Raw genomic sequence first — 16,814 nt, forward strand, 5'->3', positions numbered from 1 at the left:
AACCTGAAACTGTCTAATAATAAGATGGAAGTTGCTAGTGGAATGTGCCAATCTCCGCTGACATATGGCTATAGGCGGGGTACACCCTGGACAGTTCGCCAGTCGAAACAGCAAAATTCGTGATGGAAATTGTTTGTTTGTTTTTTCGGCCAGCATAATAATTTCAAAAACTAGTTCCCTGACCGGGAATCGAACCCGGGCCGCGGCGGTGAAAGCGCCGAATCCTAACCACTAGACTACCAGGGAGGGTATTGCGCAATCACAATGTAGCTGTATTAAACATTACAGCAGTTACAGAGAAACCTGACATTTTTATTGTACGTCCAGAAATAAATACAGCAAGCGCTTTCAAATTCTTAAAGCGACACACACAGACGCAGATTTAGTGTCACGATGATCCTGAAGAAGTATTCACATTGAATGCATCACATCCTGGCTCCTCAGCTTCAGTTAAGGAAAGTTTCCATGTGTCACTTTTATTGTGCACACCATGATCTCATACCCGGCCTGACATAAGCATATCATTTGTTACTTTTCTTGTACATTATTTTTGTATAAAACAGTTTGAAGCAGATAGAGTATAACTGGTTAACCACCATTAAAGCCTAAAATAAACCTACAGAAACGTGCTGGAGATGGTTATTACATTATCTTTAATACGATTCAATAGAAATAATCCCATAGAAAGGAGGATTAAGACTTCACCTGTGGTAAATTAACACAAGGCTCAATGAAGCACAAAAACTTGCTAAAAGATGGACTACAACTAAAGTTCGCTAAACTATCACCTGTGGTAAATTAACATGAGGATTAATGGAGCACAAAAACCTGGTAAATGAACAATTTAAGTTAGCTAAACTGTCATTTGTGTTCAATTAGCATGAGGATTAATGAAGCACAAAACCTGGTAAATGAACATTTTGAGTTTAAATTAGCTAAACTATCACCTGTGGTAAATTAGCATGAGGATAAATGACGCACAAAAACCTTGTAAAAGAACAGACTACAGCTAAAGTTAGCTAAACTATCACCTGTGGTAAATTAGTATGAGGATTAATGGAGCACAAAAACCTGGTAAATTAACAATTTAAGTTTAAATTAGCTAAACTGTCATGTGTGTTCAATTAGCATGAGGATTAATGAAGCACAAAACCTGGTAAATTAACAATTTGAGTTTAAGTTAGCTAAACTATCACCTGTGGTAAATAAGCATGAGGATTGATGAAGCACAAAAACCTTGTAAAGGAACAGACTACAGCTAAAGTTAGCTAAACTATCACCGGTGGTAAATTAGCATGAGGATTAATGGAGCACAAAAACCTGGTAAAAGAACAGACTACAGCTAAAGTTAGCTAAACTATCACCTGTGGTAAATTAGCATGAGGATTACTGGAGCACAAAAACCTGGTAAATGAACAATTTAAGTTTAAGTTAGCTAAACTGTCATTTGTGTTCAATTAGCATGAGGATTAATGGAGCACAAAAACCTGGTAAATGAACAATTTGAGTTTAAGTTAGCTAAACTATCACCTGTGGTAAATAAGCATGAGGATTGATGAAGCACCAAAACCTGGTAAAACCACAGACTACAGCTAAAGTTAGCTAAACTATCACCTGTGGTAAATTAGTATGAGGATTAATGAAGCACCACAACCTGGTAAAACAACAGACTACATCTTAATTTAGCTAAACTATCACGTGTTGTAAATTATCATGAGGATTAATGAAGCACAAAAACCTGGTAAAACAACAGACTACTAACTAAAGTTAGCTAAACTATCACGGGTAAGCTAGAATGATAGAGCTGCCAACTGTTCCATAGAATAAGATTTGTTCCATATTTGAAAGATAATAGACATATTGAACAGACAGGGAACACACTTTGTTCCTTATTTTTGACATTTCAATGCCCATACTTTCTTCTCCCATGGTTTATCGTGTGAATTCATTATTTTCTTTTTACTCTAACTCTGTTCACTCCCTCAGTGTATGATGATCTAGTTTGTTTTTGACTTCAGTAGAGAGAAGCTGTCGCCGGATGTCACTTGTGTTGTCTCCTGAATTATCAGCTGTTGGCCTGTAAGCATTTGATAAAAGACTTGGACCCACTCCAGCTGTACCACCCCTCACATCATATCTAATAATACATCCTGACAACAGGACAACAGGCCGAGTTGGTTGGTGGACAGCTGCTCTGATTGACTCACTGAGTCTGGACCAAGACTATATATAATGGCAGACATGCTGAGAGACAAAGACACACACAGACAGCAGTCACTTTGTCTCACTGGAAGAGTTTTCTGTTGAATCAGTACACGTAGTTCAATCACCATGTCACAGGTAAGTGAAGATGAGTCAAATGTTATCACAAATATTGACAATATTACACTTTATGTTCACTATTTTTCTTCTTCTTTCTAAGCCAGGCGAGGTGAAAAAGAAGAAGCGTCCACCTATGAAGGAGGAGGACCTGAAAGGAGCTCGCAGTAAACTGGGATTAAAGGGCGAGGTCAAGAGTAAAACCTATGAGGTCATGGTGGAGTGTGGTGAGTGAGCAAAGTCTTTTATTAATGTTGTGTCTTGGTTTTTTTTGCACTCTGGTATCAATAAAGGATAATATAACATAACATAACATAACATAACATATATATGTATAGGGGTTTATGTAATTATGTGTAAACAGTAAAGAGTTTTGCAATAGTCCTTTAAATCCAAGTTATCTATCCTTGGATAAGACACTGCATTGACTTCCATTCATTTGGACAGTTGAACCAAACCATTATCGCTAACCTTAACTACAAACTAGTTAATACCTAACCCTAACCCTAACCTGACCACAATTCAGATCTTGAGGTTCTGCCTAATGCTGTGGGCCGTACAAAATCTGACAGAGGGCCGTGATTAGCCTGCGGGCCAGATTTTGGACATGTCTGCATTAGCCCCTTACCTTAACCATAACTACTGCAACTAAACACCTAAACCCTTTTAACCCTGAAAAAGCCCCTTATTTACACCACTGTATTTTAAAGTTGGTGCAAATGGTGTTACTTCAAGAGCTTTCTCAGGTGGTTCTTTCAGGACCGCTGCTCTTTATTACACTAAATGTGTAGAACTTTCTAGCAGGCAAAGCTATTTATCTTTCATTCTATTTATCTGTTCATTGTTGTAATTGGTATCAAAGCACCGTTGCCTTTAAAGTGCCTTTAAGGTGCATCGTCAAAGCCATGTTTTGTTATATATCGCCTTCGTATGCGCCTTTGTAAATCTATCTATCATCAGAACCTGTACGACTGGTCGGTTTTACAACCTAACAAAATGCTGTCTAATAACTAACTAACTGACTAACTTCAAACTAATAACTGTCTAACTACTAACTGACGGCTGCTTAATTGTGCATGTGAAATAAACCTTCAGAAAGACAGTCGAGTTGTACCCGCCGTACTTGTTCTGGTTACCCTTTCCAGAAGGGAGTATTGAGCTGGAAGGATCAGCCAGCAGAAATCTGGACAAAATCTTTTTGTCTTTTTTTCTTCACTAACATTTAAATCACTGTCTGTCTCTGTGTGTGTGTCTGTGTCTGTGCAGAGCGTATGGGCAAAGTGGCTCCATCTGTTTTCAGCAACGTGAGGACGGGAACAGAAACAGTACTGGGCAAAAATGAAGCTGCTAAAGCTCCAGGAGCCAGTGTTTTCAACAAGTAGCAGCAGCAGCAGCAGCAACAACAATAACAACAACAACAACAGCAACAACCAACTGAGTGTGTTTGCATGGATGTATGTTGAGCTTACTGCTGTGTGAGCAGTTACTGTACTGTAGGTCAGGTTTGTAACGTGGCTTATATAAATTGTGTGTCATGTATTAATCAGTCCACAAAGGTGTTTTTTTTTTAATTGACATTTGCTTATTTGTTCAGTCTTTTTTTTAATCCGAACACTTAATAAATTATTTCGTCTTTTATATGGAAATGCAGTGTTTGTTTTTATTTGCTGATTGCTGTTGTGTTGTTATCTTTTTCTTACTGCCCTCCAGTGGCCAAATAATTTATTACATGTTTGACTGCCCTGCAGATTTTGTTCAGTTCTTGCACCAAACAAATAAGTAGCTTGTCCTATCAAAGGCTGAGTTATTAACATTTGTGATACATTTTAGTTGTAAATCAGGTTACTGTTCAGTCACTTTTAACATTATCATGAGGTTAAGTGATACATGTCTTATCCCGCTTTAAATTAATGTGAAAGTAATTATAGCAGTACTTGGAATTATCTCCTACACTTAACACTAATTTAGTGGAGGAGAATTAATTAAGTTGCTGTCATTAATTGGTACTAATAATAGTGTTTATAGGTAATATTTACCGAAGACTCAGTGGTTTCTAACTTATCTAGGCTTACTACACTTATTACTTTATTCCAAAGCCACCAAACGTTGTTGGCCGTAGGCAGGTTTCTATGTGCAGGTTTCTTGTGTTTTAATGTGTCAATCTCCAAGGCAAGAGAGTCATGTAAAGGGTTTGTACATTTATTTTTCACTTGCCGTACTGTCCACATGTATCCAGGCTTCCTTTGGATCATCAACACATAGAAATTTTCCCTTGATGTTCCAGGTCGTGAACGATGATCTATTGATTTAACAGTAATATAATGTAACTTAACAAACCTAGTACAGCTTCTAACATACATACAACCCTGCTACATACATATCTCCCAATCCCTCTATCTATCATAGTTGTCAAAGATAGGTTCACAAAGCCACGTTCCTTTCCCTGCAAGAATATTTCATCAAAGGCTTAAGGCCAGCAGTTAACTAATCATTTAAACTAACACTAAACTAAAATAAGTCAAGACTGACTCCTACATTGCAAATCGATGTTTGATGGGTTTCAAACATCAACACACACACACACACACACACACACACACACACACACACACAGGGGAAAACACAATTTCCATCATTTCCTACTGTTGAGAGGACTTTGGCTGAAACTTACACAGCATAAAGTCTAGGCTCCCAAGAAGCCATAGCAGCATTGTTTTTGTGAGGACTGCCCAAAAGGTCCTCACAACCAAAAATGTCCTCACAAAAAAGGTAGTCCGTCAATAGTTGGACCTCACAGTACAGCAAAACACACACACACAAACAATTTTTTTTTTTTAATCTTAGTGAACCTACAATCAAATGCCTAACCTTAATCCTAAAACCAGGTCTTAACCCTTTAAAGTTGTGGGCCCAGACAAAATGTCCCCCAAAAACATAATAAGCTATAAATACAAGTACACACACAGCAACCCTAACACTAAAACCCAAGTCTTAACCAATGAACAACCATTTTAACCCATGGTAAATTTGCCAAATTAATACACAACTCCTTACATCCTGGGTGTGTGTGTGTTTATTCAGGCTTTACAAAGTGTGTTTTTTGAGTCAACGATATGATTCATTTTATATATCGCATTTTTAGAAGCGATAATTGTGCATAAGTCACAAAATTAGTGTTTTTCTTTTTGTTAATAAAAACGAGCCATGTGAACTTTAAACCGTGATGTATTTCACAAATTTCACAAATTCAATCCAATTTAAAACATTTTTGAGTAACTTTTTGCTCAGGTTGTTGGTGAAAATGTATTTTTTTATATTTAGATTGCACATTCTTATATAGCCTCTGTATATACTGTAGGTTTAAATAGAGTTTATTTGTCATTTTGGTCCTCACAAAGATGCATGTACAAATAACACACACTTACACACTTTGTGACCCTCCCTCTGGACACAGCGCTTTCTTTTTCCCCCTCAGCACTGAAGTCAGTTAGTGTTCAGTAGATGTTTGGTCATGTCTGGACTGTTGCGTGTTCGTCTGCTGCTGCTGCTGCTGCTGTGGGGCTGCGTCTGCCTCGGTCCGGTCATCTCGAAGGATCATGGAGCTCCACAGGTGAACTCACACACACACACACACACACACACACAGACTTATTTCTTCTTTGATTTTTGTTTTATTAAAGAATACTAGAACAGCAGACGGTGACAGTTTTTGTCTTAAATTTTTATTTTTCAAATCAAAAATGTCTCTTTTTATAATTACAGAAACGGAGCATCAATGAGGTGTCGGTAAGAAATTTAAGTTTGAGTCTATGGATATGATGAAATCTGCATGCATCGCCTCCCCCACCTATAAAAAGACAAACAAAAAACTGTCAATTACTACTACAACTACTAAAAAGCTTAAAGGTACAGTGTGTAGACTTGAGTTGGTCCAAAATGGCTGCCTCTCAGGCTCATTCTGTGGTCATGAAAAACTAAATATCTGCAAAATAAAAAAGAATCATTTTACTTACAATTTACTTATTTAGCAGCATAGGTGGTATTGATAACATATATATATATATATACACACACACACCACACATACACACACACGTATATATATATGTATATACTGTGAATAAATGCATAAAAATTACACCTGAAGATGTTAGAGACTGAGTCAGGGGACTGCAGAAAAAAGGCAAGAAAAGTTGTATTTTATTTTATTTTTATTTATTTTTCACACACATAAGTACAAGAAAAAAAAAAGGATTGAGAATATTGAGTAAAAGCACTACGAGTGAGGGTGTGGTCGAAAGCAGTGGGGGCTTAAATGGAAAAACCACAGCCAGAAAAACATTGTACAAACATGGGTCATCACAATCACAGACTGTGACTGCTTTAATACATTAGTATATTGATAATGGAAAATAAAATAAAAGTTCTATTTTTAAATGTGCACATTCACCCTGCTGAGCAGCCTCATCACAACACTCCCAAAGTGGAACCAATGACATAATGTCTCGTCATGGGCTGCACCCTTCAGCAAAACAGATGAAAAAATATATACATAAGGGAGGAGGAGAAATTACATTATAATAAAAATAATGAATTAATGAATAAATAAATAAACAATTTATATTGTTTATATTTTTAAATCTTTCTCGACATACAATACATACTATAACTTTTTGTAATAATAATAATAATAATAATACATTTATAATACTATGACATCAGTTTATTTTTTGACATTTTGGAAGAAAAAATAAGTAAATAAATTCCAGGAATTCCAATAGGTTGCTCTGGCTCTAATGGATAATTATTAATAAATAATTAATCATTTTTAGTGACACTGTGTCTGTCTGTCTGTCTGTCTGATTTTGTGTTTGTGTTTCCGCACTTGCACTTGCCAATATGACCAGCAGTCATATGCCATCTCTGATTGCCTTGTTTGTTGTTTTATTATAATGTCATTTTTAGTCCTCCACAAGATCAAGTTTCACAGAGTAGAACCCTTCGATTGGCTCATGTCCATTGTTGTGTCCGTCTTTCCATGTCCTCCTTCTGCTTCTGTGTCAGGTGGAGGTGCACAGCGTCAGCGTGGACTGCACTGTGACGTCTCGTTTCGCCCGCACCGTCGTGACGTCCGTGGCTCTGAACAAAGCAAACGCCCAGCAGGAAATCTTCTTTGAAGTGGAGCTGCCCAAGACGGCCTTCATCACCGACTTCAGCATGTCTGTGCTTCTACACGCTCACTTCCACTGTCTCCACACAAACAATATTTGAATGAATGAATTGCTTTATTTCGGTTACATTCATATAAAAAGTCCATATAAAGTAAAATCCTGTCCAACACTAGGAAAAAAAAAGAAATGTATAGAAAATACATAAAACAATGCACTTACAATATAATACTATACTTCACTTTGCATTGTAAACTGTAATTATTTTACATTTTTTACACAATTGCATTTTATCATTGAGCTTGTTCGAAATTATAATCTCCTTCTCTTAATTTAAAGAGAATTTGAATGCAAACAGGAAGAGTTTTATTCATCACACAAAAAATGATCTCAAATGTTTTGGAAAATATAAGATGTCTAAAAATTTTAGCATAATAGATCCTGTGAAAAACTCCAGATATCCAACTTTATTAGGGCCCGAGCCATGAATGGCAGGGGCCAAAACCTATTCTTATCCTTCAGATTATTGTTATATCCGTGGCTTTGCGGTCATTTTTGAGGGCGTTAACGTGCATAAAAACTCTTAAAACTTGGTATGAAGGTCAGGTCTGGTGAAAATACAGTGTCCCCCCTAAAGTGAAAACAGAGCGAAAATTGAGTTCCACTGATTTTCCTCAAACTTGGCGGGAAGATGTCATAGACCAAGACGAACAAAAAAGTTGACTGTGAACTCGTCCGAGCGCGTTTGTTGCATCCGACATAAAAAACACGCCTATTTGTACTAGTTTATTATTCGAATTGCTCTTTTCTGAAGTTTAATTATACGATCTAAGTTTGTTTCCCCAAATGTCGATACAGTATGACATATAGGGCATTACAATCGAACAGCACAATATCCTCCGGCAGTTTTTATTCAATAAATCCTTTGTTATTATAAAGAATGGCAATACATTTAGATAATTTACATTTAATGTGTTCTATGTGTGGTTTCTGACAAAGTTTGTGGTCTATAATGACTCCCAAACACTTCAATATCCTTTAAATTCAACTTTATGTCAAAATTGGTCCTGGTGCCACCAAAATGTTGTTTTACTTTCATTTAATGATGACGTATTGTAGTCAAACCATATTTAAGCTCTGCTTCCTCCAACCGTCTTTGTCCGTCTTTGTGCCTCACAGGGAAATTGAAGGTCTGGTGTATGTTGGGGAGGTGAAGGAGAAAGAAAAGGTCAGGAAACAGTATGAGAAAGCTGTTTCCTCTGGACAGACTGCCGGACTGGTCAAGTGAGTCGGTCAAGAGGATATAAACCGTTTCTGTAGACTTGTAAAGATTCTAATCTGATCTAATCCGATCATTCCAATGTCTGTGATCATGTCTGTGTTTTATTTCAGGGCCTCTGGGAGAAAGATGGAGAAGTTTTCAGTGTCTGTCAACGTCGCAGCTCAAAGTAACGTGACCTTCGTTCTGACCCACGAGGAGCTGCTTCAGAGGAAACTGGGCCAATATGAGATTTTAACACGAGTTCAACCCAAAGCACTGGTGCAGAACTTTCAGGTGTGTCAGTGCAGTTTGGAGTTTGCAGTTTACCACCTTACAGTTATTCTATCGATCCTGAGTGAATATTTTGACTGTGTTGAGACAGATGGTGACAAACATCTATGAGCCACAGGGCATTGTGTTTGTCGACGCCCACGCAACCTTCCTCAGCGATGACCTGCTCCCCCTGGTGGAGAAAACTGTCACCGACAACAAGGTGGACAAAAAACATCATTGCTTTCATTTCATTTTGTCTGCACATTAACTAAACTACAGTAAGTAAATAAGCTTACCTGTGTGTGTGCGTGTGTGTGTGTCCATCTCGTCGTCAGGCACGCGTCTCCTTCTCACCGACCGTGGAACAGCAGAAGAAGTGTCCAGACTGCGAGGGAACGCTCATCGATGGCGATTTCGTCATCAAATATGACGTAAACAGAGAAAAGAGCTTTGGGGACATTCAGGTCAGCTGAATATATATAATCAATATATAGAATAAAGAATAGAATGAGTAAATGGAGTGATAACATACTGTAAAATAGTTTGGTCACTCTGTTGTGATCAATATGAGTAAAACAAATCAAACCTTCCTCCTTTCAACACTGTTTACTGACCCTACAGTTTTTTAATCAATCAAAAAAAATCAACCCTACAGTGCATAAAAACGACAAAGAAGATTTCTGTTAATGTCACCCTCCTGCCACTGTGATTGACAGCAGAATTATATTGTTTTATTGTTGAAATTTGATTCCATTGTTCATTTACAATAAATAAAAAAAAAATAAAATAAAAATAACTGACTGGCTAAATAAAGTGAGGAGCGTGACATTTTACAGGATATGAAAACAGCGGTGCGGTTAAGTTAGATTTATATGAATTCTATGGAACAAATAAATTTTTTAAAAATAAACTTATAATAACTAACTTTTAATAGTACTAGGGAAGGAAGCCTAAGGAAGCCCATTTACGCCATAATTATAAGATAAAAGTCATAATTATAAGATAAAAGTCATAATTATAAGATAAAAAGTCGAAATTGTAAGATAAAAGTCATAATTATTGGGTAAAAAAAGTTGCAATTATGACATAAAAAAGTAGAAATGAGAGAAAAAGTCATAAAAAGTCATGGCTTTCTATCTGGCAGAAATGGACTTCCATAATTTGAAGCAGGTTAATCATGAACGTGCAGATGTCCAGTCATTACTACTTCCCTACGATTCTCTTACCCTCAGATTGTGAATGGATACTTTGTCCACTTCTTCGCTCCGTCCGACCTGCACAGAGTCCCGAAGAATGTGGTTTTTGTGATTGACATGAGCGGATCGATGAGAGGGAGGAAGATTGAACAGGTGAGCGGCTGGTGAAAGGATGTAGTGGTAAAAAACACTGTTGTACTCATGTTCACCTCCTGGTGACCTTTTCTAGACACGTGAGGCAATGCTGCAGATCCTCGAAGACCTGCACGAGGACGACCACTTTGCCCTCATCAAGTTTGATGACAAGATCGTCTCCTGGAAGAACTCGCTGAGCAAAGCGACCGACGAAAACGTAGCCGAGGCCATAGCTGACGTCAAAACGTTAGACCACAGAGGAGGTCAGTAACTTAAAAATAACAACTTTAAAGGTCCTGTGTGTAAAAAAATGATATACTTTCAGGAGCTCCCACACATTTAAATTTAATTTAAATTTGTGAATTGACAGAGAAATTACAGTTTTAAAATCACCCTCGTCCTGATTTTTAAAAACTCAAAAGCAGACATTTAACATGGGGGTCAATGGGAGGTTTGACCAGAACTCTCTGCGCTTTTAGGTGATTTTAAAAAAACTGCAACCATAGCAACGCTTTTATGTAAAAATTGTCTGCATAGGTTGGAAAATTGTGGGCAGGAGAAGAGTTTGTTTAGAGATTTTTGTGATTATTTTTCTGGATCTGAACAGTGTGTCACTGTAGGATCACGCCCGCACTCTAACTATGGCTTTTTGTCACATTTTGGACGACATATTACTTTTTTGTCACATTTTGGAAGACGTACTAAAAGTACGACTTTTTTGTCAAAATTTGGACAACATAATAAAGTGCCTGCTTCATGCTGCCGATTTTGGTTGGATTGAAATATTTTTGTGCAATCAACCTTTGAAAGAGACTGACTTATAAGCCCCTCCCCCTCCCTGTTCCCCCTCCTCCTGAACCTTTTAAAACTTAAAGTATTTAGAAAAAGTGGTATTTTGGTGGAATGAGAGCGAGACACTCACAAGCCCAGTTTTTCACAACTGTCTCTACTCTTCCACGTTCTCTGTCTTTTCGTAAGGTGGAGTCATTTGTCTTTGTTTGTGTAGTAAGGGGCTGCTTTAGAAACATGACTATGCAAGATGCCCGCCCCCTTAAAGCAAGGCCCTTGTACCTAAAAAATACTTTTTCCTTGGGCTTTTCAGACTTTTTCTAACAACGACCTTGATTTTTGAAGTGATTCATGCACTTAATCAGACACTACTTGTAGATAGTACATTCAATAAACTCTCCTAAATGTTACAGACTGGACCTTTAATGCCAAACGTTGACAGAAATACACTCTCTTTTGATACATTTATTTATTTTCCCTTTAAGGCACCAACATCAATGACGCAGTGATAAGTGGTGTAAACCTGCTGGTCAATGACAGGCAGGAGATGAAGCTCCCTGAGAGGAGCGTAGATATGATTATTTTACTGACGGATGGAATGCCAAATTACGGTGAGCGTCTGGAGCGTGCACCGAGTATCTACTCACATTTGAATAATGAAATGTACACTTTATAGAGGATTACAGCTGTGCACATTATATCTGTGGCTCTGAAGGGGAACAGAACCTCGAGAAAATCCAGGAGAACGTGCGTTCTGCAGCTGGAGGGAACATGTCTCTGTTCTGTCTTGGATTTGGTAATGATGTGGATTACTCCTTCCTGGATGTGATGAGCAAACAAAACAATGGAGTCGCCCGCAGAATATATGAAGCTTCAGATGCAACGCTCCAGCTCCAGGTGAAAGTTTTTTTTCCTGATGTTTAAATGCATGGTTCAGGCTTTGTAAAATGTAATTAAATGAGTTACCGACTGTAACTGTGTGTGTGTCCGCGGTGCTGGGAACGGTAGCCTCAGACATCATGACTTCCAGGCTGGGACACCATTTTAGCTTCTAAAGCAAAGGCTCCCCTGAAGCAGCTGTTCACGTATAGAGCATCTTGCACTCACAGCGTGTCTGTCGATACTCAGGACCAAAGAAGGTTAAAATTGTCTCTGTTGACCTGAAATTAGCTTTGAACCTCCATTTTCCAGACAAAGCTCCTAAATCAGGCGTCGAGCAGGAAAAGACATGCAGTGCTGGTGATTCTTTGAGACAATTGACTGACCAAACTCTCCAAGCTTCTTGATTAAAATCCATCTCTGGGTTCTTCCACATGTTCTTCATGCCTTTGCTGATGCTACAAACGCTAAATCTTCAATATATGTTCCACACTTTATCTCAACGTTAGACAGCTTTTCTTGCTGGCATGAGATGCTTTGATGCGCTCACTCGCCTGCACCAAAGTCCATAGAGAAACTACTTGTGATTTTGCTGTTTGAAATCCTTTGTTTGGATTTACTTTCAGTAAACTTCCAAAATCCAGAACTATCCCTTTGAATCATTACACATAAACTGTACCAGCTACGTCTCCTTCATCTGCAATTAGATAATAAATACCTTTTGAAAAGATACGTTAAGAATAGCTTTTTTATTTCAGGGTTTCTATGATGAAGTTGCCAGTCCTCTGCTTTTGGAGGTGGACCTGCGTTATCCTGACAATGCAGTGGAGATGTTGACCACAAACCACTTCAGCCAGTTGTTTAACGGCTCAGAGATCGTGGTGGCTGGTCGGCTGACCGACAACGACCTGGACAACTTCATGGTGGATGTGATGGGTCAGGGGGTAAGAAATGTAGAGACACTATCGAGGTGGAGAGAAGACTGGTGTGTCTGTTGTTATTTACTTTGTTGATTTGACGTAAACTCTTCCCTGTAGCTTGAGGAGGACTACAAAGCACAGGGTCAGGCCAGTCCTGTGAAATGGACCGACATATACCCAGATGAGGAGTACATCTTTGGGGATTTCACAGAGCGTCTGTGGGCCTATCTGACCATCCAGCAGTTACTGGAGACCAGGTGTGTTTACGTTTTCACTTCCAGTAACAGTTCAAGTTTTTTGAAGACGTTCTCAGGCTCTTTTCTGAGTCATTTCCAAGCACCAGAATACGGAAAACAATTTTTTTTATCCACTTAACAATAGGCTCATGTGATATAATGTACACCTACTTGAGTCTATGACATTTTTAGATGATGTTTTCACGTTTTCTGGCTGACATTTGTAATGTCCCACACCAAATCCCATAGAGAAAATCAACAATTTTATATCACAGCCCGTGAAGTTGCCGATCCACTATTGTCCCCATCAGTAAGTTTAAATGTGGTATTTTGTGACTGCGGTGTTTGAACTAATTGGTTCAGATTTATCTAAGTGACACAAACTTGACAAATGAGGCAGCAGTACATCAGCAGCTAAAAACACTGTTTTCTCTATGAGCTTTGGTGTGGCAGACCGAGCCATTTACCGACGGCGGTTTCCAGGTACTCTGAACCTCTGTCAGATAATGTTTATTATCCAATATTTCTTAATCATAGCGGTCCCTCAGACGAGAAGGACAATGCCACAGCCAAGGCGTTGGACATGTCTCTGCAGTACAACTTCGTCACCCCTCTCACCTCCATGGTGGTCACCAAGCCTGAGACTGAAGACGGAACGGACAGCTTTCTCATTGCAGACAAGCTGACTGAAGGTGAGGAGGGAAATGAAGTAGTTTACAATGTGATCCAGTGCAGACAAAAGACAATAGAACATCACTGTCATACATGGACACGAACTGTGCAATGTCATTAGTTGTTCTGCTTTTTGACAGAACAAAGACAAGAGGCAGAAAGAAGAGGTGAAACTCTAATTTCTTTAACCACAAGGCAAATAAATATTTATATATTTAAGTCAATGGACTGTGCTCATTGTATCCTGCTTTTATCCTCCCTGTACAGGGCGTCCATACATGTCTGTAAACCCTGCTGTGTACACGCACACTTACCAGTCGTCACCAACATATTTTGGTAAGTCATATTTTAGGTAGCGCAGTTATGAGATTATTTCGTGAAATTGCTTTTAAAGACATAATATTGCGGGTTTGCTAACTAGCAAATGAATTATTTTGTTGGACAAACTCATGTTCATGTATTTCATAGGCTCACGATACGTGAGCATATGATTATTAGCCCTTTTTCCAACATTTCCAGGAAATTTTTATTTACCTTGGGAAAAGAAATCCCGTCCGCTGAACTTCCTCCTCCTCAGCAAATGCGCTCAAAGGAGCCTGACATTCATTGTGTCGTCTACTGTCACTGTGATCACTTGCAGTGGATGGAGATCCTCATTTCATGATAGAGCTGCCAGAGAAAGAAGACGCTCTGTGCTTCAACATTAACGACAGACCAGGAACCATTTTCTCTCTGGTTACAGACCCACAATCAGGTCAGTCCTGAGTCCTGATCATCATCAAGACTTTGTCAACAGTTAGTACAACCTGGTCTACTTCTTACTGACCAATGTTTGTACATGTATGTGCTACTTATTAACCTGTTGTTTCCCTCAGGTATTTTGGTCAATGGCCAGATAATTGGAGACAAGAAAATCCCTCCTGATGGTAAAATGAACACGTATTTCTGGCGCTTTGGCATCGTCCACCAGACTCTGGGGGTGAGGCTGGAGGTGAACACTCGTGACATCTCAGTGTTCCAGGACAGCAAATGGGTCAAACTGCTGTGGTCGGACTCGGCCTCTCTCAAAGGACTCAAGTGAGCGGCTGCACCATCACACGTTTTTCTTTCTCTCTTAGTGAGAGAAACGTTTCCTTTAACATGAATAAAGTGAAACGTCAAGTCCAGTTCAGAATAATCTCCTCCTCCTCCTCCCACAGTGTGGATCTTCTTGTGACCAAGGACCGCAGCCTGATGGTGACTCTGAAAGATTCAGTCAAGTTTGTCGTCCTGCTACACAAAGTGTGGGAGAAGCATCCGTACCATCGGGACTATTTGGGTTTCTACACCTTGGACAGTCATCTCCTCTCCCCTGCTGTTCACGGCCTGCTGGGTACAAACATGACACACTTAGCCGGAAGTAGATCACATGGTTTTAGGATTATAGCTGCTCAAGAGTTATCCTGATTATCCTGACGTCCCTTTCCCAAGCACGTCAGTAAACTCCTGTGGCCTTAGCCTAAAAAAGATGTTAAACCTTTGTTAGGGTAGCAAGTTTCTGCTTTAAATACTAAAGCACACTCTGGCTGGTTTGTCTGTTTGGGCGACTTTAGAAACATGGCGGTGCAAGATGGTGGCCTCAATAAAGCAAGAACCTTGTCTACAGTATTTTTTAAAGAAGGGTAGTAGATTCAATTTCTGCCAATACACCCTACCAAATGTTACACATGTAGTTTCCCTTTAAACACTTACAGCGAGAGAATATTGTCATTTACTTGTGCTCGAAAGGTGGAGAGTTGTAGAGTCACAATGATCATATTTAAAAATAATAATATTTCCTGTAAATGTTGGGTTGTCCTACAGGTCAGTTCTACCATGGGATTGAATATGAGGTGTCTGAGCTGCGTCCAGGTGAAGTCCCAGAGAAACCGGACGCCACCATGTTTGTGAAGGGACAGCAGCTCAATGTGACCAGGTACAAGCCTTAGATCAGTGGTTCCCAAACACTGGGTAGAGACCCAAAAATGGGTTGCAGGAGATTTTTTTGGGGTCCCCTTACAAATTAGCCAAAAGTTTGTGTGTTATTTTTTTAAATAACATGCATGAAATCACGTTTTATGAACATCGCTTGGAAAGTTTGGGAATTACTACCTTCGATAAGTGTGTGGAAGCGTTTGAATGTGTCCAGAATCAATCAATAACTCTTGCATTGTAAACAGAATTATGTTTTGATTTCGGTTTTTTCCTTCACAGAGGCTGGCAGAGAGACTTCAGGAGGGATGTGAAGAATGGGGAAAGCGTTCCCTGCTGGTTCGTTCACAATAATGGAACCGGCCTCATCGATGGAGACATGACAGACTATGTTGTGTCGGAACTTTTCAAAACTGTCTAAGATCAGGTTTAAATGTCATCACCCTTACCATCAAAACATTAGTTAGCTGTGGGCGACTGGACTTGCTTGAGTTGAGTCCAACTCTATTTTTCTCATAATTACAACATCACAAATCCAACAGCACTTATGTTAAAGAGAAACAGACATTTTTGGAAATATAAGACAAAACATCCTCACTTTCTGAAAATGTCCTCACTTTCTGAAAATATCCCAACTTTCTGAAAATGTCCTCACTCTCTGAAAATGTCCTCACTCTCTGAAAATGTCCACACTTTCTGAAAATGTCCTCACTTTCTGAAAATGTCCTCACTCTCTGAAAATGTCCTCACTTTCTGAAAACATTTCACTTTCTGAGAACTATCTCACTTTCTGAGAACTATCTCACTTTCTGAAAATGTCCACACTTTCTGAAAATGTCCTCACTCTCTGAAAATGTCCTCACTCTCTGAAAATGTCCACACTTTATGAAAATGTCCTCACTTTGTGAAAACCTCTCAATAAACATTTCTTGATGGTCAAAGAGGGTTAGGGTCCTCTGTGTTCCAGGTGTCTCTTCATCACTGTTTTTACTCCACAAACATTCTTCACTGGCCTC

The 16,814-nt window shown here is 39.0% G+C and overlaps 2 protein-coding genes and 1 non-coding gene across 3 annotated transcripts; 2 read left to right on the forward strand and 1 right to left on the reverse strand.

Annotated features, from left to right (window-relative positions):
• Nucleotides 1-174: 174 nt before the first annotated feature.
• On the reverse strand, nucleotides 175-246 carry trnae-uuc (transfer RNA glutamic acid (anticodon UUC)). Its single transcript has one exon. It is a non-coding gene; the product is annotated as a tRNA-Glu (tRNA).
• A 1,936-nt stretch (nucleotides 247-2,182) lies between these two features.
• On the forward strand, nucleotides 2,183-3,957 carry mustn1b (musculoskeletal, embryonic nuclear protein 1b). Its single transcript, XM_058631419.1, has 3 exons — nucleotides 2,183-2,340; nucleotides 2,423-2,546; nucleotides 3,586-3,957. Exons 1-3 carry the CDS (start codon nucleotides 2,332-2,334, stop codon nucleotides 3,699-3,701), a joined length of 249 nt encoding a protein of 82 aa, XP_058487402.1. The 5' UTR covers nucleotides 2,183-2,331; the 3' UTR covers nucleotides 3,702-3,957.
• A 3,564-nt stretch (nucleotides 3,958-7,521) lies between these two features.
• LOC131460883 (inter-alpha-trypsin inhibitor heavy chain H3-like) lies at nucleotides 7,522-16,314 on the forward strand. The gene is made up of 19 exons (XM_058631754.1): nucleotides 7,522-7,538; nucleotides 8,667-8,771; nucleotides 8,880-9,042; nucleotides 9,131-9,241; nucleotides 9,357-9,485; nucleotides 10,254-10,370; nucleotides 10,447-10,615; nucleotides 11,627-11,752; nucleotides 11,857-12,038; nucleotides 12,779-12,964; nucleotides 13,058-13,197; nucleotides 13,714-13,868; nucleotides 13,989-14,015; nucleotides 14,116-14,184; nucleotides 14,489-14,602; nucleotides 14,724-14,925; nucleotides 15,048-15,220; nucleotides 15,691-15,802; nucleotides 16,081-16,314. Coding segments are annotated over exons 1-19 (2,421 nt in total). The 5' UTR covers nucleotides 7,522-7,536; the 3' UTR covers nucleotides 16,220-16,314.
• The last annotated feature ends 500 nt before the right edge of the window (nucleotides 16,315-16,814 follow it).

The sequence above is a fragment of the Solea solea genome, chromosome 6, assembly GCF_958295425.1.
Source record: "Solea solea chromosome 6, fSolSol10.1, whole genome shotgun sequence".
NCBI classification, from domain to species: Eukaryota; Metazoa; Chordata; class Actinopteri; order Pleuronectiformes; family Soleidae; genus Solea; species Solea solea.